Raw genomic sequence first — 23,224 nt, forward strand, 5'->3', positions numbered from 1 at the left:
AAAAAATTATTTCTTCCATATTTGCATAATGCATAGTACGATTACTATTATTTTACTAGCACGCAGATCACATTAAAAAGAGATAAATTGACGAAAAAAATTCTGAATTTTATTTCAAATCTGATTTATTTTGCAACTCTACTGCCGAAGAAACTTCTATACGTACGTCGTTTTGACGTAAGAGCATGTGCATCGGTGCTCTTGCGGTCGGCAAGAGCATTGTCGTGCCGAAGAGAAAGCCTACGTGGCGCCTCCTAATTGGCTCGTTTTTATTCGGTTATTTTTTTAAAAAAATTCATTAAAAATAAAAAATAATCCGGAAAAAAGAAAAAAAAATATTTTCGGATTCCCAAAAATATAGCCATTTTTTACTATTTTTTCAAATTATTTTATTTTATTTTAAATTTTTTAATCCCAAAATCATCTATAAATACCCACATTCATCATCCATTCTTTACATCAAATTATCTCTCATTTATACTTCAATTTTTTATTATGAATTTAATTATATAATTTTTAATTTTTAGGATTTTAATTATATAATTTTTGATTTTTTAGTAATTTGTAATAGTATTTCTGGTATTTTTAACGCATTTTAATATTGTGGAAATGTTTTTAGTAATTGAAGTATTTAAATTGAATAATAGAATGATGACACCATTGAGCATGCTCTTGCGGAAGAGCATAGATGTGGATGTTGTGTTCTTGCAGAAGAGCAGAGAGTAAAAAATGAATAAATATGGGTCCGGGCCCACATTCATGCTCTTGTGGATGAGCATGAATGTGAATGCTCTAAGTAGAGTCATATCCGATCAATAACAATTATAAGTAATTAAACTCTGAGCTGTTTTGGGTTGAATTTATCTTTGGCTATTCTTTTTTCTCTTTAGTTATTACTATTGGCGGTTACTCCCTCGTCCTTGAAAGTTTGTCTCATTTTTCTATTTCCGTTCGTCCCACAAAATTTGTCATTTCACTTTTTTACCATTTTTAGTAGTAGACCACATATTCCACTAACTCATTCCTACTCACATTTTATTATAAAACTAATATATAAAAGTATAACTCATATTCCATTAACCTTTTCAACTCATTTTCATTAAATTTCTTAGAACTTGTGCCGGGTCAAAATGAGACAATATTTGGGGGACGGAGGAAGTATACGCTAACAAGATTGTGTTAGTCAACTATATTAGTTGTATCAAGTAGTCCGCCCTTTAAGTCGGACTAATGGTTCGATAGTTGTATCAAGTAGTCCGCCCTTTAAGTCGGACTAATGGTTCGACCAACGTGGATGCTCTTATATATAGTATATTTTTTTAGCAAAAGAATGTATATGCTTATATAGTTGAAAGAGAAAAAGCATTTCTTATTCTTCTCATAATTTTATGCTTTATGTTATGTGAGTTAATTTAAAAGATACTCCTGACATTCGCCATTAAGAGTCCCATTTATGGGTGACACGAGTTTTAATAAATGTTAAGAAAAGTGGGTGAAAAAAAGTTAGTGGAATAAGGGTCCCACTTGTATATATTAGTTTTAAATGAAATGTGAGTGAAATGAGTTAGTGGAAGGTGAGTCCCTAATACTATTTATGGTAAAAGTGAACCGAGACTCTTATTCGCGGACGGACTAAAATAGAAAAATGAGACTTCTATTCGCGGATAGAGGGAGTAATAAAATAGGATAGAGAATTTTAAAAAAAGTGATGCTTTGACTTTACGAAATACAATATCATTTTAAGTGAGATATTTCAAATAGAAAATGAGTTACTTTAATTTGAATGTAGGGAATATATAATAAATATGTACTCATTTGACTAATACTATAATTTCACCTTCCATGCGAATAATGGTTTAATATTACATTTATAAAATTCATTGTTATCAACCATACATAATAATGAGCTCATTTCATCATTATAATTATTTAATATAATATATTGGTGTATTCCCTATAATTAGTGCTTCATTTTTTTCTGAAAGTATATTTTTTTTCTTTTTTGTCTATTTCCTAAAAGTAGAAACTCTCTATTTTAGAAAATGAATCTCACAATTCACTAACACTAATAACACTATTTTTTCTCCTCTTCAATCCATTTTTTCTATTCATCTCTCTTACTTTACGATTTTGCATTAAAACTTATGTCGTCTCCAAAGTTTTTATTTTTTGAAATGAAGAAAGTATATCATACAATTTTGAAAACAAAATTTTTTTGCTCTATTCTTTCAATGTAATTTATTCAATTTAACACAATAGTATTTGCTTTATTTGTATTTACGGTAAAAATATTGCTATACATATAATTCGTTCATCCACAACTAGTAACAATTAAAATAAACAAACTATGATTTGGACCATTGGAAAATGACAATAGATGATAAAATAACATCAACAAAAAATATATCACAATGTCAACGGTGAATACTATATTGACATTGTGTTATATCAAAATCCTGAAATTTTACACTGTGTTAACATAAAGTTGAAGTGTTTAAAATTTATAAAATATATAGAGTTTGCGGTACTAAGCACAGCGATAGCACACTCTGTAATGTCGTGGTAGCTTCAGTGTGAACGACCGTATGCATATAAAGAGTGAGTTAAATGCTGCCTCCATTATTAGAAATCAAAAAAGAGAAGAGCATACTAACATTTGTTCCTCTCTCTACCCCTTCTGTAAAGAGAGAGAAAGAGACGAAGAAGCATCGACTTAGAAAGGGTTCGATTACTCTTTTCTTTTCTTTTCTTTCATTATATTGTTCAGTTCTGAATTTGATTTATGATTATAACACTCTTCTTGATTTGGCTTTGTAGAATACTGGGATTTCACACAGAGTGGCTGTATCATAAATATTATAGAGTCTTGAGTGAGAATTTCTGGTAAACAACTCAACTTTTTCGAGACTTGTTTGTTGTGCATTATTTGTGGTACAAAAAATGTTCAACCTTATCTTTTTAGTCACATTTTGCATACTGATATTTCATTGAAATAAAGCAACTTGGGTCTTTCTTTAATGCAAATAAATTAATATATAATCCAATAATGTTTTGGTATTAAATAAGAATAATTATACATTCACATTGGATCTACTCAGAATTGTATTTGGAGTGAATCAAATATGGAATTTGTGTTTCTCGATTGCTAATCCTAATCAGTAATCATTCCTTTAGAAGTGAAGAGGGCATTTATAGAAAGGGTTGAACTTAAGAAGGCTTTTGTTCTTTTTTTTCACCTCATATTATTATTTGGTAGTTAAATGTGAACAAGTAGTATTAGTCAACTATATTAGTTGTAATTGAACAACAAAACAATAAAAAACCAGGAATCTTCGGGTTAGGTGCTATTAGCAGTATTTAAGAAAAAGATCTCAAAGCTCAGATTTATTTGTCAACAATGGCGGATGAGAAGAAGAGCTTTGTGAGAATTAGTGGTAAGTCCCATTTGAATTTGATCTCTTGTATATATTTTTAGATACTAACAAATAGGCTTTGGATTTTGCGTGTAGCTCTGCTATGGGCAGACGTGCTGGTGGCTTACGCCCTCTTCGTCATGCAAAACTATCTCACCGATGTTTGGGGACTCAGCTTGATCCACGCCGCTCTCATCTTGAACATTTGGAACGGAGTTTATCGGATATTACCACTCTTCTTCCTCTACTTGGTCGACAAATACCTCGGCTATTTGAATCTTCTTGTCTTCACTAGCTTAGCCTATGCTGCAGTAAGTCACTTTGTATTATGTTTGGTTCATAACATAATTATAATCTCACAACTTAATTCTAGATTATGTCTTCCCACTATTTTATCTAAGAAACCGAACATTTGCAGGGGATCACCATGGTGGCTGTGTCAACTCCTCCCCTCGCAAACGCATCTGGCACGTGCAAACGATACGAGCCAGAATGTGTGGGCCGCACTCAGAAGGGCATCCTCATCGCAGGCTTGGCCTTGATAGCTGTTGGAGTGGCCGGTAATCTCGTCTCGCTATTACCTTACCTTAACCTGAAGAAGAGCTCTGGCCAAGGTGTTAACATATATCAGATAATTGGCCTATTTGGGGTTGTGGTTGTGTCTATAGCCGGAGCCATTGCTCTTCCATACATCAGACCACCAACTCTCAAGTTTGGGATCCCAGCCATCTGCACTGTCGTCGGCACCTTCCTTTTCCTCACCGGTTTCTCCAAATACACCAATGATCCTCCCTCACACGACAGCCCTCTCTTCAATGTATTCAGAGTGTTCGTCGCAGCCTCACTCAAGATCTTCCGTTCCTACCCAGTCAGCAACAAGGATTATCACGGCCACGTAATAGGGAAGACGGAATTCACAACCACAAGGTGCCTCGGAGGGCTGCATAAGGCCGCCATAATATTGCCCGGTGAAGATCCCCCCACTGGGAAGAGCTGGACGCTCTGCACCGTGGAGCAAGTGGAAGAGGCCAAGATTGCAGTGCGAATGGTCCCAATGTGGATGACTTTCATAGTTTGTGGCGTTGTGGCCGCCATTGGAGACACTTACTTTGTCGAACAAGCAAGCAAGCTCAACCGCAACATAGGGAGATTAAAGCTGCCTATTCAAGTACTTCTCCTAGCAAGAAGGTCAACAAAGGATTGGCTAGGCGGAAAGGTGACAAAACTCCTGGAGGAATTCAGAACTGACCTGGCACCCTCGTTTGGGATAGCAGCGGGGATGCTATGTTCGATCCTGTGTTGTATAAGTGCAGCTTTGGTGGAGAGAAAGAGGCTTAACGTTATGAGAAGTGACGGATTGCTGGATCAGCCGGATGAGCAGATCAAGATGAGTATTTATTGGCTGGTTTTCCAGTTCGTCTTGTTAGGAGGATTAGAAGCTTTTTTGGAGAACAGCGTGAGTGTATACTACAGAGATCAGTCGCCTGGATCAGTCGCAAACTACCTGGTGAACTTCATTCGAGGGGTGACCGGTTTGGGATATATGTGCAGTGCGCTTTCCGTGTATGTTGTGGGGAAGATAAGCGAGAAGGGAGGGAGGAAAAACTGGTTTCAGCATACCTTGAACCGGAGTCGACTGGACCGCTACTACTGGGTGCTGGCGGGTTTGAGTTTGGTGAATATGGTCGTGTTTGTTTTTGTGGCGTCGTTTTATAGGTACAAGAAGCCGGAAGAATGTGGTAGGAGAACGCCTGACGCGGGTGGTGGTTACACGGATGGATATAATGAAGGAGATCAGAATAGATCATGTTGTTGCTTTTGTTGAGATTAGTATAAGAAACTTCGTCCATGTTGTGTTTCTTGTATCATTTCCTGGCCACATTGCTCATGTTGCATGTACACGAGCTTAAGTTTCACTTTCTTAATTTCTTCTATTATAGTAGAATCAATCTGCTTTCTCAACTTGTACCAAAAAAAAAAGGCAATCTTGTAGAGGTTGTAATTATAAGGCTAGTGTTAGCACTTAGCATGTTTATGAGAAGAAAAAGTACATGCCAAATATATATAAAAAGTGAGTTAAATGGTGCCTCCAATATTAAAAATCAAGAAAGAGAAGAGAGTAGCATTTATTCCTCTCTCTCTACCCCTTCTGTGAGGTTGGCAGGGAGAGAGAGACTAAGAAGCATTGACTTCAAAAGGGAGTATATGACATTGTTCTTATTTCTCTGTTTCATGATTCTGGCACCAATAGCTGATTCGGCTTTACAGAGGTGGCTTTATCAAAATATTTTGTGAGAATTTTTGGTAAAGAATTCAACTTTTTCGAGATATTGTTTCTAGAGAAATTGCAAATGTAAGAATTTGTTTTTGTTATGCATTATTTGTGTTATAAATGGAGTATATTCAACCTTATGTGGAAAGTCGGCCTTTTTTTTGTTGAAACAGTTTGCAAATCAGATTTTTCACTTCGGTCTTTCTTTAATGCGTTGTCAATGCTAACTAGTAGATTATTTTATAATCCAAAATTGTTTTGGTAAGAATAATTAGGTTGGTATTTCCAATTAAATAAGAATAATTATACATTCACATTGGATCTACTCAGAATTGTATTTGCAGTAATCAAATATGGAATTTCTGTTTCTTGATTGCTAATACGTTTAGAAGTGCAGAGGCTTTTGAGTCAATCCCAACTATGAAGAGGCATACCTACTTTCAATCATATATTGTTGATTGCTTCTATTTTTTTATTAGCTATGTTCTCTAGTCTCTTTGCAACGTTACACAAAAGCTCTATCAACGTTCCAACGATCCTCCTTGGTGGAGAAATCTCGGCAGAAACCACAAGAAAGGATGTCGGTTCTGAGTAATGTAAGCCTTGTGTTAGTCCGTCCCAGTATCTGGAATAGTACTAACTGTTGTGTTACTATTAAGTGTTTCTAAGTACTTTTATTGCTTTCTGATTGTAGGCTTTGAAAATCAATAACTATGGTGCTGAGCCAATGCTTCGTTCTTGTGGGGTTTCAATCAGTAGTAGCTTTACTGAAGGGCGTGTTCTGCCTACCCCCAAGGTATGATGTGTTGCACCTTGCTTCTATATACGTATTGCACATATATATGCATGCGTAGAAGTTGGTTCAAAATTGTTTATTATATTTTGTGAATGGTCCCTGTTGCTTACTGTGATAGCAAACACTTGCAGCTCAAAGTCGGCAATGGTGATGATTTGTTTGTTCGTAATGGGAGATGGAACTTTAACAACAAGGTCAGCTGTATAGTGCATATCATTATTTTTTTTATAACATATCCAACTTTTAGTCTGAGCAGATCTTCCAAATACTTCATCTTTCGTCAGAAATTTGCTAATCCATGTAAGATAGAGCGCTGGGCTGTTGTCAACTTCTCTGCCCTCCGCTGTGATATAGATGGCCTGATTAGAGACCTGAAGAGAGTTGGTCAAGCGAAAGGAGTAGTATGTTCTCTCCATGTCCTATTAACATGTTTTGTGCTTGAAGTATTTCCCTTGATCATACTACATTTCTTTTGACAGTCTGTATAAGATCCCTTGGTGTGTTTGAAGAAAATCAGCAATATTGACGAGCACCTCCCCTAGTCAGGGTGGAGAAACTGTTGGAAGAGATGCAGTCAAAGCTTCCTGGCGCACCTAGGTTTCTGCTTTGTTTGCTTCCTGAGCGGAAAAACTGTGACATTTATGGTACGCTTTTATATATATCCCTGATCTGGAATATTTCAATGAAAATTAGATTAGTTGAGGATGTGATTGTAAATTGAACTGTTGTTTGTAGGCCCTTGGAAGCGTAAATGCTTGTCTGATTTTGGAGGAGTTACACAATGTCTAGCTCCAACACGAGTGAACGATCAATATCTGACTAATTTGCTTCTGAAGATCAATGCAAAGGTTAAACATGCAAGAATATTTTTATCATGTGATGCTGAGGATCAATGTCTAGGTTCTGTATATTTTGTAGCATTCATGTTGACAGTTTCTTCCTGTCAGCTCGGTGGTGTGAGCTCAATGCTAGCAGGTGAGTTGCCCCCTACAATTCCAGTGGTTTCAAAAATCCCCACTCGTATTCTCGGAATGGATGTGTCTCATGGCTCACCAGGACAGTCTGATATTCCATCCTTTGCTGCGGTTAAGTTCCTTACGTTCCATGTCTTTAAATACCTTTGTTCTCCTACCCATTGTGCATATATCCATAGGGTATTACTCCCCTATCTTTTGTGTAGATTTAAGGTTTTAATTATTGTCTTTAAGCAAGGCATTATGGTCTCCATGGAATGTGGATTCTCAATCAGAGACTTCTTTTGTTTTTACTTTCAGGTAGTTAGCTCGAGACAGTGGCCATCAATTTGTCGTTATAGGGCTGCTGTTCGAACTCAATCTCCTAAACTTGAAATGATAGATTCCCTATACAAACGGGTGTCAGAAACTGAAGATGATGGCATTATGAGGTAAAGTTTTTTACTCCCTGCAGCACGACAGCTCCCTACCAAACAATTCTTTTATATGTGGTCTGCATGAGAGTTTTATTGATCATCATTTTCTGGCCCTTGTTTGCCTCAATTTGCAGTGAACTTCTTGTGGATTTCTATGCTAGTTCTGGGAAAAGGAAGCCGGACCAGATAATCATATTCAGGTAATGGTTGAACCTATATTCTTTGTGCCTGTAAGCTGATTCCACTACGTAGTTCTATTTTGTTTTGTTTTGTTTTGTTTATTCGACAAAGTTCTGTTTTGTTTTGTTTGTTCTAAGATCTTTGCTTTGCATGAACTCTGCAGAGATGGTATAAGTGAATCCCAGTTTAATCAGGTTCTGAATATTGAAATAAATCAGATTATAGAGGTAGGTCCTCAAGCCAGCACCTTAATACATAAGGCTTATGGTGCCTTTCTTTTTCTCTCATGAAGATGATAAAGCATATCCAATTTCCTAACTCTATCCTACTTTCCCCAGGCATTCAAGTTCCTCGACCCGAACTGGTCTTCCAAATTTGTGGACATTATTGCACAGAAAAATCACCATACAAAATTCTTCCAGACAAATTCTCCTGATAATGTGCAGCCTGGTGAGACACACTCGTACATTCAATTCAATCCAATCCAATCAAAAGCATGCGGATGAATTTATAACACTGTTACTTAATACTATTCTGATTTTCAGGGACAATAATTGACAATAAAGTTTGCCATCCCAAGAACTATGACTTTTATTTGTGTGCACACGCAGGGATGATTGTGAGCTTTCTTTTATCTCATAGAATAATTTATCTTTAGTTAGCGTTCTTATGGCTGGTTATTTGGTGAATGTAATGTTGCATTCATAATATGTTTCAACTATGTCGGATAAGACTATTTTTATATATGACCTTCTTTATCTGTTCTATCCCCAAAAAGTTCTCTTTTATGGTGCCATGTCTTCAAAATGTGTACACTTTCAAACGAATCCTTTCATTTGCAGAGGACGACAAGGCCAACTCATTATCACGTCCTATTGGATGAGGTTGGCAGGAGCTTGTTCACTCGCTGTCCTGTGTGTAAGCTGATGGATGAAAACATTGTAAACATACACACTGCAATTTATCAAATCCTTTTCTCATCCACTTACTATTTTGATCTTTATTGCAGGTACCAGCGCAGCACCACTGCAATATCTGTTGGTAATGAAATCTACTGCTTACAAACTTGTTTTAATTGTATTTCTTCTTTGCGTTGTGACTTTCCAGTTTGTTGTTTAACACTGTTGCTGTATTGCAGTTGCGCCCATATGCTATGCTCACTTGGCTGCGAGCCAGTTGGGGCAGTGGATGAAGTTTGAAGACACATCATCTAGCCACAACGAGACAGGGTCGGGTGTTGCTGCTCCCCCTGTTCCTCCAATGCCCAAGTTAAATGAAGGTGTACGTAACTCCATGTTCTTCTGTTAGGCTTTCATGTGTGCTGCTCTGTTTACACTTTTGGGCACAGTAGCTTTTGGTTCAATATTGCTCTTTGCTGGTAGCTCGTTATGTTTTCATCATTGAGCCCAGAACTCGTAGATATTAATAGGTCGTTTGGCCCTACTTAGCAAAGCTTTTGATTTTGTAAGCAGTGTTTTGTCTATTCTAAGGATGCAACCTACTAGTAAGTTACTAGTATGCGACATTGGCTCCTAATTCTGGGTTTGTATCTGTATATTATGCCATCAAAAAGTGTGGTCCCAAAATAACAATTTGTTGTGGCGACAGCATTTTTACGAAATTCCTATACAAAAAAGCATCATGGTGGCGCCATGGCCACTTTTTAATAACATTGGTCCTACTCGTACCTATAGTTGGAGCAATTTTCGCTTCCACATATAGTTTTCATTACAGTGTTTTTTCTGACTGGTTGGCCTTGCTCTCGTAAGGTCAGGCCAAAGAGGAGCCTGGTCACTAATGTGTGCAGCATGTTTGTGGCTGCTGCTTTCAAGCTATTCCAACCATTCACATAGCAATATTACAAGAAAGGCGATGGTCGCGCTCGTCTAACTAGACATCAGAGTGAAATCTAGTCACGTTGAAGTTTATTTGGCACTGATGGGTTTTCCATCGTCTAATTCCGTTTAGCTCATGCAATGAAAATATATATAAGGGAACACCAAGTAGAAAAGAGGGTATGGTATAGCAGTTACTTGGAGTCTTGGAATTCAGGTGGCTGCACAAGGCTGCCATCATATTGCCTGGAGATTTGAGTGAAAACAAGCAAGCGGCAAACAGACGCCAAAATTTCAGTTCAGACAGTCTCAGTGTGGATGACCTTTGTCGTATTCGGGATGGTGACCTAGCAGGCTAACGGGTAGGTAGCCATATGAATTGGAGTGGTCATGATCTTCATCTCCGCAGTTCTATGTTGCATCGCTGCAGCTGTTGTAGAGACACATAGAATCAAAGTTGTCAGAAAACATGGTTTACTCAACAAGCCAGATGAGAACATCCCAATGAACATACCATGGCTGATTTTCCAGTTAATCCTGCCTGCAGGCCTCAACTCGTTCATGAAAAACAGTTGCTGCATTCTACAACGATCAATCTATGAAAAATGGTTCCACAAGAAGGTGCATCAAACAATTCATTGAAGGGAGTATCGAGCCTGGGAATCAGGTGCAATGTGCTTTCAGTGTATGCTGCGGGAAAAGAAAGCGAGAGGGGAGGCAAAACTACTAGCTTGTTTCTGCTCACGCTTAACAAGAGATGCCTGGACTGGTATTTCTGGATGCTGGCGTGCTTGTGGCTTTACATTACAAACGCCATACGCAGGACGAGCCAAAACAAGACGAGACAGCAGCTGATAGTTGAAATCAAGTGGAACAGCATCTCGTGTTGCTCTGCTTCAAGAGGATCAAAATTGATGCCAACCCCCTCACATTTGTTCATGCTTTTGGCCACTGAACATACGACCAACTCATGAAATTCTGACCAAAAAATTAATACTACTATGTATTCTATCATCACTATGGCAGCTATTTAATGAAATAACAAACTAATATGTTTAGGTGTTTACTGAAATTTCCTTGAGAAATATTTTCAGTTCAGAGCAGAAGGAGTTCAAAGATACAAGTACATTAGATCTACAACAAAATTTATTGTCCATACAAGCTCAACTTATGCATTACGGCAGCAACCAAAGGCAAGATAGAGATTACACGAATTGAAAGATCAGTCGGACTGTAACCTCGCAATATACTGATCATAGTATTTTGCAGCTCTCTCAAGATCTCCAAGCTCAGTGTAACAATCAGCTATAGCACCGTATGCTTCTGTATTTCCAGACTCCTCTCCTTCCTTTTGCGAGATTTCCAAAACCATGGAATGGTACTTGATGGCATCCCTATACTTTCCCTGCCTTTGCAGCGACGCCCCTAAGAATAGTTCACCATTTTCATCAATAAAAGAGGACAAGTAGTAATAAGTAAGGCAATTATGATATAGAAATACCTAAACCCCTTGCAGCCTTTTTTGCTTCAATTGGATCTTCAAGATTCTCAGCAAGCTCAAGTGCCGCCTTGAACTCAGAAAACGCCCTCCCGGGGTCCTGATTCCTTAGGAAATTCTTCCCGTTTTTGAGACGGGAAATCAAATCTTGCTTCCTTGAATCAACAATGACTTCGTTCTCTGCAATGCGGCCGCTAGGAGCATAACTCAAACCGGGCGCATAAGATTCAATCTTAGCCTGCCTTCTCAGCGCGGAGTTGATCTGGCGCAGCTGTTCATTCAACCGAAGTAGCTCACCTTTCCTCTGCCGCGCAAGAAGCCCTATATTATCGGAATATTAAGCAATAGTATATGGAAAAGGAAAAGAAAGCAATGAATTTCTAAAATGAGCAACAGCAGCCTACCTCCAACAGTTGCCCCAATGAGGGAAAAGAAAAGTAACAATGGCATATTCATGTTGAAAACAGAGTTGTCAGCTTCACATGTTTCAGCTAGTGCTTGAAAAGGATTAGCAAACAAAATGGCATTGGTGACTATGATTGATGTTGCTGGAAGCCTCAAGACCACTCTCTCCTGACATTATGAAAAGGGAATAACTTTACTTAATTCAGATCTACCAAACTCTGCGTTTGAGCATAATTCCACACTAATACTTTCCAATGGATAAATAAAACACAAATATTACAAGAAATCAACATCACATAACTCATCAAAACTCAAATTAAGCGCTAGAAACATCCTCATATCTTTAAAAGAAAAAGGGGAGGAAATAACAACACATAATTCACATTCAAGAACGACAAGATTCAATTTTTATTGAGACTCATCCACCAAAATATAAGATTTTTCAACTCTAAAATAGCTATAGCACCTTGAGATCGTTTTCCGGTAGCAGAAGAAATTTATCTTCTCCAGTAGAAGCACCTGCATTGCCATTGATCGAAGCAAAGGTTTTGAAAAAGGAGTTGGGCTTGGGGTTTTTCGGTATCTTGAGAGATGAGTGAGAAACCCTAGAGAGAGTGTGAGGCCATTGACAAGGGCTCAATGTCAGAATCCCTTGCTTCATCGTCGTCGTCGTCATCCTCTTCTCTATCCTTTTCACTTTACTACCGATGTTACTCTATTATTTTTATTTTATTTTATTTTATTTTATTTTTATTTCGAATATAGTAATCTTTTTTTGTTTGAACTTTTGATTACTAGTATTCAAGTTTGATAGCAAGTAGTAATTTTTAATCCCATTAAATCGTGTTTGATTATTAACTCCATATTTACTTTCAATCTTATAATCCTAAATTAATTATTCATCTCATTTTAATGGACATATTCTATGCAACACAAGATTTTATATAGTTTTATTTTATGTACATCTTTTTCTCTAATTAATTTGTGTTTGGTATAAAATGTTAGAGGGCTTCACAATCACAATGCAACCATTCTCGGCGGGTTTGCGTTTCGGGAACATGCAATTCAACGCGACCACCTACTTTCGGCCCTCGCTACGGCTGCATTGCAGTTGTCACGGTGGTCGCAGCTATTAAATCTTGGTTTTTCAATTTTTCATTATTTAAATAGCTCTATTACATCTATAAATATCTTATTTTTTTTAATATATTTTTTACACATTTCGTTTCTCTAATTTTCACTCACTTTCTCTATCTAAGGGTCATACTAATTCTTATTTCAAGTGAGATCCAAGGTGAATAGAGTCATAGGTACATACGTGATGAGATATTATTAGGAAAAGAATAAAGAGGAGAGAAAATCAAGAGTGCCCAAGCCTATCTGATCTATTATTAGTATAACATATGAAGTGATAGAATCTTGTTTCAAGAAATATAAAATTCAATTTATATATAATAATATTAAAATTCATCGTTACTAAGTACAGTTTAACTATAAAGTCATGTGATTACTGTAGAATTATAGAATTTCTCTATTAAACTTAATTTCACATTAACATCTATTTTCCAATGATCATACTAACTTTAAAATTAGAGAGGTCAATCATGTTAATCCGTTCAAATTCAGGTAATCCTATAATATCAGATTGTAATACTTTTGCGTCATGAATTGTCAATACTAACTTTAAACTTTTGAATTCTGAACAATATAAAAAAAATAAATGAATGTGATCGTGTTTCAAGCAATAAAAACCAATTCACATGCATATAACAATATTAAAATTCATTGTGTCACTATGATTTTATTTAATCAATATATACATAAAATTAATGAGTATTTAAGTACTTTGACAGCGAATCAATATTAATTATTAGCAGTTAGCGAAAACTACAAACTTCAATAATTTAATTATTTTCATGACTGGAAGAACTCTATGGTTAGTACACAACATATATGACGCATCTAATACTTACTCAAGTAAGGAGTAGGATATTCTTATTTGAATCCCGAATTTATTGGTGAGATCAACTTGCCTTCACGTTTTCAAAATTGTGACCATTTCTTGAACCATAGGCCAAGAAAAAAAATATTATACTACATATTTTTCCTATTTGAAAGTCAACAAATTCGTGATAATGAAAACAATCGAACCAATCACTTGTTATTTTATAAGGACCCGTTTTATAGAGTGAGTGGGTTATAGCAAGAGGATTAACATAGGATAAAATTTTCGGGCCAAATGTAGGATTTATGTAGGATAAAATAAACCCACAAGAGGATAAAATAAACCCACAAATTTTGTGGGTCACATTAACTAAGCCCAATAGTGAAAACGGGCACTATTCACGCGGGCCTGGCGGGCCGCCGCAATTTTTTTCGGGCCTTGGATTGCATTTATCCAGGCTGAAAAATTGTATCAAACATTGGATTGTGGTGGGTCCCACCAACCTTAACCTTGGTTTATCACCTATAAAACGGGTCCTAAAGAGTTTTGCATTTTATTTTTGAATTTTTAAATCTAAATATAGAAAAAGAAAAAGAAAAAGAAAAAGAAAAAGAAAAAGAAATGTAATGAAAGCAACAAAAACAAATACTATGAATATGTAATTAATGGAGAACAAATTATTGAATTGAGAATTTGAGATTACGTACTCTATTACGGAACAAAATCACCCCGAAATAAAAACACAAAATTTATGAGACATATACCATGATTATGAATATATTTCATTTTCCTATAAAAATATTTATGCTCCTATTATTATAAAATAATGAAAGTAGCACCTTCCGGCATTTGCAAACCACAATTGAAATGCTGGGCAGCAGATGTGTAACACAGAAAAGTGAAATCTATGGATTTTAAGCAACGTTGTTTTGTGAATTAATGAAGATAAAGAGTAAAGTGAAAGAGAAAAAAAAGTAGAGATGTGTTATTTCCATTTTAGATTATGTTTCATTTTTAATGGGACATCCTAAAAAAGAATACGTTACATTTTTAATGAGATAGATGGAGCATGAGTGAGACAAAGATGCATAAAAGAGGACCATGAGAAAATGGGTAGTGGTGTGATTCAATTTTTTTTATTTGAGGATGAGACAAACAATTATATAACGTCGTGTCGGAGTATTCTATGTCGTATCACCATCAAATCATCGCTAGCAGGACAACGTCGCAGACAGAAGTCATATGAGTGTCGACTCTATTTGTAAATTCCGGCCAAGATAACTTGCTTTTTAGTTTATACTCATGCCAAATGTTGTTCAATATAGTAGATAACTCGTATATTTTGATTTTGAAATTCAATAGAAAGAATGACTAAAACAATTATACTATATTTATTTTATCTTTCCTACCAAAATGCCCTCTATAATTAATCTTGACCCACCACATCCCAAAATGATCTACTCCTATATAGCAAAATTAAAGCATATGCTATCTCAGCTCTCAAATTATTCCCCATTCGCCCTTCCTCCAAGAGAATATCCAATTGGAAAGTCCCTTCTCTACTTCTCTCACCCATTAATCGATACCAATTTCCAGCCCCACAAGCATCAATAAATTCCAATAACCCCTCAAAAACCACAATGTTTTTTCTCTGCTTTCTTACAAGCCACCAATAATTCTGCCTAGTTGTCGCATGTGGTAGTATACTTAATTAAATGGTCGAAACCAAAGCCTTTCTCTTTCTATAAAGGTTGAATCTTTGCACTTGACAAGATACAGAAACTCTGCTTCATTAAGTTGTATTAGCAATGACTATTCGAGAATTCAAAGATGGGAAAGAGGAAAGATCTCCTCCTCTGTTTGAGGCCGAAGTCAATGCTAAGCCTTTGCGCATTGCTCTGTTTGTTGAGCCCTCTCCCTTTGCGTGAGTCTTGTTTTCGCTTATTTATGAGTTAAAGACTTCAATTTCATCATGTTTTCTATGATTTCGCTCTACTTTTGATGTATTGTTCCACAAGTGTTCATATTTAAGGTCTTAATCTGTGATTAGTTGATAATTATGACTCCCAGATTCTTAACATCCCAAAGTCAGTTAATTTAGTTGCTTAATTAGGTAACTTAAGCTTGAATTAAGCATTTAAATACAATAATTAGATTGGTATTTACGGCATTAACCATTTAGATTCAAAGATTTTACATGTAATTATATTAGCAGCAGATTTGTGTTTTATTTTATGTTGACTAGAGGCCTTTTGAACTGTTTGCAGTTATATCTCTGGATACAAAAATAGATTCCAGAATTTCATTAAATATCTAAGAGAAATGGGTGATGAGGTATGCACTTTCTTGCTTTTGGTTGTGTCTTCTTAATATATAGAGAATTTGGTATACTTCTACCGATTTTCGTGTGTTTCGAAAATGAAACAAGATCACAATCCGAAATTCATCGATTATAAGTTATACTAACTCACACTACGGACTCAATCATACTTCCGATAAAAAATAAGGTTGTTACGACTTGCATTTTTGAATATTCAGGTCATGGTCGTGACTACTCATGAAGGAGTACCAGAGGAGTTTCATGGAGCTCTCTTGATTGGCTCAAGAAGGTCAGTTCTCGAGTTCTTGTCTTAAATCTTGACCAAACTAATTGATAATGTGTCTCCTCTGATTCAACTACTTGTCTACGAACCAATTTATTTTCAATGTATTAACAGCTAATTCTCGTTTCAGCTTCCCCTTTCCGTGGTATCAGAACGTACCCCTGTCACTAGCACTCAGCCCAAGAATAATATCAGCAGTTTCCCAATTCAAGCCGGATATCATACATGCTTCGTCTCCTGGCATTATGGTGAAGCTTCACAATCCGATTCTCCTAATGCTTCTCACATAGATAATAATGTTGTATTCACTTAGAAATAACTTTGGAAAATAATCACTCCATTAATTTTCGTTTCTTTGTTCTGATGTAGGTATTTGGTGCTCTCACTATTGCAAAATTACTATCTGTTCCGTTAGTGATGTCATATCATACCCATGTTCCAGTGTATGTTTCAACTGTCTTTAGCTTTCATGTTCTTTCCGCTATACTCCAGTATTTCATAACTTGATCTTGAAACTTCCTTTCAGTGTCTCGCTTAACAATCATGATTTTTTCCTCGTGCACCTTAAAATAATGTGTTCGTGTCAACTGAAAATGTGTTCATTATCCTTACACTCATGACTGGCAAAAATGTTTTCCATGTTGATGCTCTTTGATATTCATTTCTCTTTCTGACTAAATTCTTTTTGTATCTTACAGGTATATACCCAGATATACCTTTAGCTGGCTGGTGCAACCAATGTGGTTAGTTATAAGTAAGGTCCGCCTCTTTACAGATTGAAACCGAATAATGTGGGAACTTATGCAAAATTTTGTAATGTTCTCCAGAATGTCTGCACAGAGCTGCTGACCTTACCCTGGTTCCTTCTGCTGCCATTGCGAAGGATCTTGTGGAAGCTAAAGCAACGACAGGTGATATTAACATTATTGAGCAAGTTCGATCATTCTCTAAATAGCAACAAACATGTTATCTGTGATTGGAAAATCTGAATTCTTTTAAGTCAAGTCATTTTCTAACATGCAATCGAAAGATATATGTTGCGTGTATTTTCTTGTCGACGGGTCATTTCTGAATCCAAAACTTACTTGTTCCCATACTGTGCAGCTAACATGATACGCATCTGGAATAAGGGCGTTGATTCTGAGAGCTTTCACCCACGGTTTCACTCCCAAGAAATGAGATTAAGATTAAGGTAAGAAACTTCTTCTGGGAAAGTTATTTTTAGACATGAGTCCAATTTTCACTCAAAACCCTCTTCTCAAATTAGCAACGGAGAACCCGACAGGCCATTGATAGTTCATGTAGGGAGGCTTGGAGTTGAAAAGAGTTTGGATTTCCTCAAAAGGTACTTTTCCTGTCATTCTGATGTTAAGATTAACCTATCACAGTGATGCTACTTCTAGATGTTGACCGTGTCGGGATGGTATTACTGGTACAGGGTCATGGATGAGCTCCCAGAGGCTCGGATCGCTTTCATTGGTGATGGACCATACAGGTGAGGGTTGAACAGTTTCTTTGAATCCCCAAAAATGATAATTTCACATTTCAATTTGTTTCAATTTTGCCGTCGCTGATATAGTTAGCCATTGCTCAATGTTGATAGGAAGGATTTGGAGCAGATGTTCTCCGGGATGCCAGCAGTATTCACAGGTATGCTACAAGGCGAAGAGCTTTCACAAGCATATGCGAGTGGAGATGTGTTCGTGATGCCTTCAGAGTCAGAGACTCTTGGACAAGTTGTTCTGGAGGCCATGTCATCCGGACTTCCCGTGGTTGGTGCTCGTGCAGGAGGCATCCCCGACATGATACCTGAAGATCAGCAGGGGAAGACTGGCTATCTGTTCACCCCAGGGGATCTCGATGATTGCTTGAGCAAACTGAAGCCCCTCTTGCACGACCAAGAACTACGTGAAACTATAGGCAAAGCAGCTCGTGTGGAGACAGAGAAGTACGATTGGAGGGCAGCCACACGCAAGATACGCAATGAGAACTATAATGCAGCCATTTGGTTCTGGAGGAAGAAGAGAGACGAGTTCCTGCAACCATTCCAATGGTTGTTCCAACGTTTCCTGCAAACGCCTCGTGCCATTCAGATGTGATCATGTGACGTTGGTTGTTGGGAATTCGGACATCCAGACACGTTTTCTGAATGAGAAAACCGTGCAAGTTAGTTAAGGATCTGCAGTTGTGGATTTCTGGTATTGCTGCCGTAATCCTAATAGTAAGTTGGATTATGGTATGTTGTATTCTAGTTGATTGAAGTGAACAATTATTTAAGAATGTGTGTAGCTAGGTTTGGTTGGAAATATTGTTTGTGTATATGTTTTTGAATCAATATGAATGCAATTTAGTATGGACAGATTGAGTTCTGGCTTTGTTATGTTTCAATAATGTATTTTACTTTGGTATGGTTCGTATTTTAAGGATTGGAAATACTATTATTTTTATAAGTCTTTTCTACTGTCAAATTAAACGCATACGTTCTGTTAGGGTGACAACTATCTTAAAAATTGATAACTGACCTACGTTATAAAAGTCAACATGAAGACATTTGTATGTTAACTAAATATAGTTGATATACATATTTCTGTTGTTGACATCTATATTTACATGTCAACAAAAGACATACGTATGTCAATTTAAGATAGTTGTCAACTACATTAAGTTATCTCATTAATTATCATGGCAACGCAAAGTTTATAATATTTGTGATTTTATTAATTATCGTGGTAGATCAATATTAATTACTAAATGTGTCAAAAAGGATATAAATCACAAATATAAACTTAGAGACATTTATTAATAAATTATCGTGAAAGCCCGAGCTCCAGCGACCCGGAACCCCGACCACCCTCCGCCCGACCGCCCCAGCATCCCGGAACCACGAGCTCCGTCACTTTGTGAAATACTAGTTGCCACGGAGTTTTGACGAAGGAGAATTAATCTTGACAAATTGTGGGCTACTGCGATTGGTTTATTAATTGTCTTTCGGGCCACTAATATTATTACTTGGCCCATTTTTGCCTTTAACTTGGAAGCCCATATTTCAGTCCCATTCTCACCTTCTAAATGAGAACAGAATACTGATCGACCAATGGGTTTTAAAAAAATAACTACATAAATAGTATCTGATCTTTATTTTATATCGTTTTTAGTATCTATAAATCACATTTTTGGTACTTGATACAATTTTCACCCCAATATGCCCTCTAAACAAATACATTTTCCCATTTGTGTCATAGAGGATATTTTAAGCATATACAAAACTAGTACCAAAAGTAATATTATAACATCTTCTCTCATTCTCCTCACTCTTTATACTATTATTATTAATCAATATTAATATTAATTTTTTATGTTATAAATTAATAATTAATTTATTTTTAAATATCATTCAAATATACTTAATGATAATTATAGTTAAAATTATATTTAATTATTATAATTATATTTAATTATTATAATGCTAAAATAGTAATTAATAAATTATTATAATATAATTATTTAAATTATGAATCATATAATAATAATAATAATAATAATAATAATAATAATAATAATTATTATTATTATTATTATTGTTATTATTATTTAATAATAAATTAATAACTAATCAATATAGTCTTAATAAAAATTTAAAATTATGAATTGTATTCATAATGATATATATAGTTGAATATTTTTAGTTAGGTGTTTCAATCCTAAAATGAGTATAAAATAATTTAATAAAAAATTCAATTAATTTAATTAGGTGTTTTGTTCTTGATTTATATTATGAATGCAATTAGGTGTATGTATAAAACACTAAAAAGAAAGAAGAAAAAGAAGAGAAAAGAAAAAAGAGGAAACATAAACTAAGGAGAAAAAAAAAGAAAGAAGAAAGGAAGATAAATACTAAAAAGAAAGAAGAAGAAACTAAAGAAGAAAAAAAGAAAATCACATGTTTGGTACCATTTAATTGAAATTTCCAAAAATATCTTCCATAACAAAAAAGAATTCACATATTTGATACCTAGGGTTATTTTTGTCATGATGTATCAAAAGCGATATAAAATAAAGATCAGGTACCATTTATGTGCAAAAGTGAAAGATCATGTATCATTTATATAGTTCACTCTTTTAAAAAAATACTAATATTGTATGAAAATGAATCTACCAAGTACATTCATTGTTTTGCCCATCAAGCACAATTAACAGGGGTAAATATTATAAAAGAACGTGGTGATGCAAGTAATTTTTTCGGTCACCATGATTATTAATACATGTGGAACATCTTGTAAAAGGAGAGACAAATTATGATAATTTGAACATGAAAAGATTGTCGAAGGTCTAAAAAGTGGAGAGATTAAAAGTGCAAGAAGTTTAAATCAAGAGATGAGTTTCAAGCGATCGGGTGACACTCAATGTAGACCACACTTCATTACTTTGCTTCATCTAAAGAGTATGTGACGTCGATAATTGAAGTGCTTGAACGTGTGTACAGAGATTGTTCTAATCCGGATAATAGTGGTATATCAAAAACATTGATTACGCGAACTAAGAGATATATGACTTGGTTTTTATTTTATACTTGATGATAGAGTTGCTTGGGTCAACAAATGATTTGTCGACAATTTTACAAATTAGAGATCAAAATATCATTCAAGCTATATCTTTGATTGATATAACCAAAATGACTTTGTGAGATTTGAGGGAGAATGTGTGGAATCAATAATTAGGACAAGTTGAAGAATTTTGTGTGGCTAATTCCGTTGACGTCACCAATATGAATGAGACCATCAAGTCCCGTGTGCATATGAATTCGGACAAACATATTACCATCATCATCATTACAAGGCGGAGATTTAATGTCACGTATGATTTTACATTTTATTTCTTAATTACTATCACAAGTAATATAACTATTTGTTGACTTCTAAATTTATATTTTATCATAAATGTTAGGTTCTTGATTTACTTATTTAGGAGATGGAGAATCTTTTCTTAGAAGCAAATACAAAATTGCTTACTTGCATGAATTGTCTTAGTCCAAAAAACTCATTTGTTAGCTTTAATATTGACAAGTTGGTTCGTCTCATATAACTTTATCTGGATGACCTCTCGTTGACTGAATGTATGACTCCTCTCTACCAACTTAAAATTGACTATATCACTAATATAAGTTTTAAGTAGACAGGGAGTGTGATGCTTTCTGTTAGTGGCTGATCCAGGATTTTAGGGATACGATAAATAATTATACTGACTTAGAGATTCAGAATCGATGTATGTTATAAGTTTTCAGTAAGAAACTCTGTAAAAAAAACGAATTACTTCTACTTTTTATTAATACTACTTGACTGACTTTCAATAATTTTAACGAATTACTACTACTTTTTTAGTGTTATTACTTGAATGACTTTCAAAGTCTAAAATGAAATTTTTTAAATTTATACTTTGTATATTATTATTATTATTATTATTATTATTATTAATTTTTAAGCTTCTGCATAGAGTGTTATTTTTAATGACTAATCATCATTTGACTTATTTAAGAAAAGTTTGAATTATTTTAATAGTATGCATTATAAACACAAAAGATGAAAATATTAAATGATTTAGAAAAAGAATTAAAATCCTTTACGAAATAACTAAGAAATGATAAAAATAAAATAAATGTATAAAAAAAGAATTGGAAAGTCATTTTTAAAAATTAAATCCATTAGAAATAAAATATAAAAAGTTAAAATATATTTAAAATATTAAGCTTTATAAGAAAATATTATAGGTAATGCAATATATATATATATATATATATATATATATATATATATATATATATGTAGTGTTAATCTCCTTTTCCTCCCTTAGATTTAAGTTCTTTCTTAATTGGAACCGTTAGATTTGAGGGATGGACGATCCGGATGAGAAGCTTACTAATGATCCCGTGTTGCATTATTAGGCTCATTCTGTGCATTATATGGATATAATTGTAAAACAACAATGAATTAAAACGGAATGAACGAGATTTCAGCTGGATTTTCATTGACCTTCCATCTACTCACTCCCCCTCTCACTCCAACCGTCACTCTCCTCAACCCAGAATCAAAATTTCGTCTCCCTCAATTCTCCCCTTTTCCAAACCCTAGCTGCCGGCGAATCACAGCCGAAACCACACTCCATTCGCCCGCAACCATCAAGTTCAAATCGACAACAAGGTAGGGTTTAAATGCTTCAGTTTTCGTAATACACAGTGTTAATCGACGATTTTCACCGCCGGATCGACGATTCAATGTTTTCTCCCAAATAATATCACGTTTTTCAAGCTCGTTTTTGCCGAGAATTTTCGTAAATCTTAGAATCATTTTTTATTTTGTTAGGGTTATGTACATTATTGAAGTTTGTAGTTAATGACTGGTTTACTATTGTCTATTGAGCGATTTGGTAGTGAAAATCGTATCCGATTTTGATTTGTGGTTCGTCTCACAGATCTGCAATGACGAAGAGAGGCATGCCTATCAAAAGCCAACCAACCCAGGCTGCAGGTGAGCAATTACTTGCATTTGCTTGTATATTTTTTGGATTATTTGTACATTATTGTACGACGTGGTGTACAGTATGGTTCTTGGTGTTTACTTGACTGGATCTGTACATTATGTAATGTTTGTGTGGTCATTACTTGAATGCAATGTTTGTGTGTTCATTACTTGAATGCAATATTTATATGTGAATTGTTTTAATGAATCTGTACATTATTTAACTATTTCTATGCATTATATACCTGTTTCATGCATCAAGTGCTTGCTGTTGTACATGGGTTAAAGAGTGAATGGAATATTTTTATGTTCATAACTAGCCTGAATCTGTACATTATGTAGCTATTTCTATACATTATTTATCATGTTTTATGC

The 23,224-nt window shown here is 35.2% G+C and overlaps 3 protein-coding genes and 1 pseudogene across 6 annotated transcripts; 3 read left to right on the top strand and 1 right to left on the bottom strand.

Annotated features, from left to right (window-relative positions):
• Positions 1 to 2,557: 2,557 nt before the first annotated feature.
• On the top strand, positions 2,558 to 5,375 carry LOC121747091 (protein NRT1/ PTR FAMILY 5.5-like). Of its 4 annotated transcripts, none has more exons than XM_042141083.1 (5): positions 2,558 to 2,722; positions 2,818 to 2,883; positions 3,327 to 3,434; positions 3,510 to 3,724; positions 3,832 to 5,375. In XM_042141083.1, the coding sequence occupies exons 3-5, from the start codon at positions 3,398 to 3,400 to the stop codon at positions 5,236 to 5,238; spliced, it is 1,659 nt and encodes a 552-aa protein (XP_041997017.1). In that variant the 5' UTR covers positions 2,558 to 2,722; positions 2,818 to 2,883; positions 3,327 to 3,397; the 3' UTR covers positions 5,239 to 5,375. The 4 variants fall into 4 exon arrangements, with proteins under 4 accessions (XP_041997017.1, XP_041997025.1, XP_041997011.1 ...); XM_042141091.1 differs by having other exon boundaries at positions 3,342 to 3,434; XM_042141077.1 differs by having other exon boundaries at positions 2,818 to 3,434.
• A 118-nt stretch (positions 5,376 to 5,493) lies between these two features.
• Positions 5,494 to 9,721, top strand: LOC121771346 (annotated as a pseudogene).
• A 1,217-nt stretch (positions 9,722 to 10,938) lies between these two features.
• On the bottom strand, positions 10,939 to 12,490 carry LOC121747117 (protein FLUORESCENT IN BLUE LIGHT, chloroplastic-like). The gene is made up of 4 exons (XM_042141109.1): positions 12,256 to 12,490; positions 11,789 to 11,957; positions 11,388 to 11,705; positions 10,939 to 11,311 (listed from the first exon to the last, which is right to left on the bottom strand). The coding sequence occupies exons 1-4, from the start codon at positions 12,463 to 12,465 to the stop codon at positions 11,109 to 11,111; spliced, it is 900 nt and encodes a 299-aa protein (XP_041997043.1). The 5' UTR covers positions 12,466 to 12,490; the 3' UTR covers positions 10,939 to 11,108.
• Positions 12,491 to 15,234: 2,744 nt separating this feature from the next.
• LOC121798210 (sulfoquinovosyl transferase SQD2-like) lies at positions 15,235 to 18,696 on the top strand. The gene is made up of 11 exons (XM_042197094.1): positions 15,235 to 15,658; positions 16,002 to 16,068; positions 16,273 to 16,343; positions 16,468 to 16,585; positions 16,707 to 16,780; positions 17,036 to 17,091; positions 17,165 to 17,248; positions 17,442 to 17,529; positions 17,605 to 17,682; positions 17,776 to 17,832; positions 17,941 to 18,696. The coding sequence occupies exons 1-11, from the start codon at positions 15,543 to 15,545 to the stop codon at positions 18,434 to 18,436; spliced, it is 1,305 nt and encodes a 434-aa protein (XP_042053028.1). The 5' UTR covers positions 15,235 to 15,542; the 3' UTR covers positions 18,437 to 18,696.
• Positions 18,697 to 23,224: the final 4,528 nt, after the last annotated feature.

The sequence above is a fragment of the Salvia splendens genome, chromosome 1, assembly GCF_004379255.2.
Source record: "Salvia splendens isolate huo1 chromosome 1, SspV2, whole genome shotgun sequence".
In the NCBI taxonomy this organism is placed as follows: domain Eukaryota; kingdom Viridiplantae; phylum Streptophyta; class Magnoliopsida; order Lamiales; family Lamiaceae; genus Salvia; species Salvia splendens.

Excerpts from the sequence above, each read along its gene's own strand:
- LOC121747091 (XM_042141077.1), top strand. The coding sequence starts at position 3,398 with ATGGCGGATGAGAAGAAGAGCTTTGTGAGAATTAGTG. Across the intron at positions 3,435-3,509 it reads GAGCTTTGTGAGAATTAGTG|CTCTGCTATGGGCAGACGTG; the intron begins GTAAGTCCCATT and ends TTTTGCGTGTAG. Across the intron at positions 3,725-3,831 it reads CTAGCTTAGCCTATGCTGCA|GGGATCACCATGGTGGCTGT; the intron begins GTAAGTCACTTT and ends GAACATTTGCAG.
- LOC121747117 (XM_042141109.1), bottom strand. The coding sequence starts at position 12,465 with ATGACGACGACGACGATGAAGCAAGGGATTCTGACATTGAGCCCTTGT. Across the intron at positions 11,958-12,255 it reads TACCGGAAAACGATCTCAAG|GAGAGAGTGGTCTTGAGGCT; the intron begins GTGCTATAGCTA and ends TCATAATGTCAG. Across the intron at positions 11,706-11,788 it reads CATTGGGGCAACTGTTGGAG|GGCTTCTTGCGCGGCAGAGG; the intron begins GTAGGCTGCTGT and ends CCGATAATATAG.
- LOC121798210 (XM_042197094.1), top strand. The coding sequence starts at position 15,543 with ATGACTATTCGAGAATTCAAAGATGGGAAAGAGGAAAGATCTCCTCCT. Across the intron at positions 15,659-16,001 it reads GTTGAGCCCTCTCCCTTTGC|TTATATCTCTGGATACAAAA; the intron begins GTGAGTCTTGTT and ends AACTGTTTGCAG. Across the intron at positions 16,586-16,706 it reads CTTCGTCTCCTGGCATTATG|GTATTTGGTGCTCTCACTAT; the intron begins GTGAAGCTTCAC and ends GTTCTGATGTAG.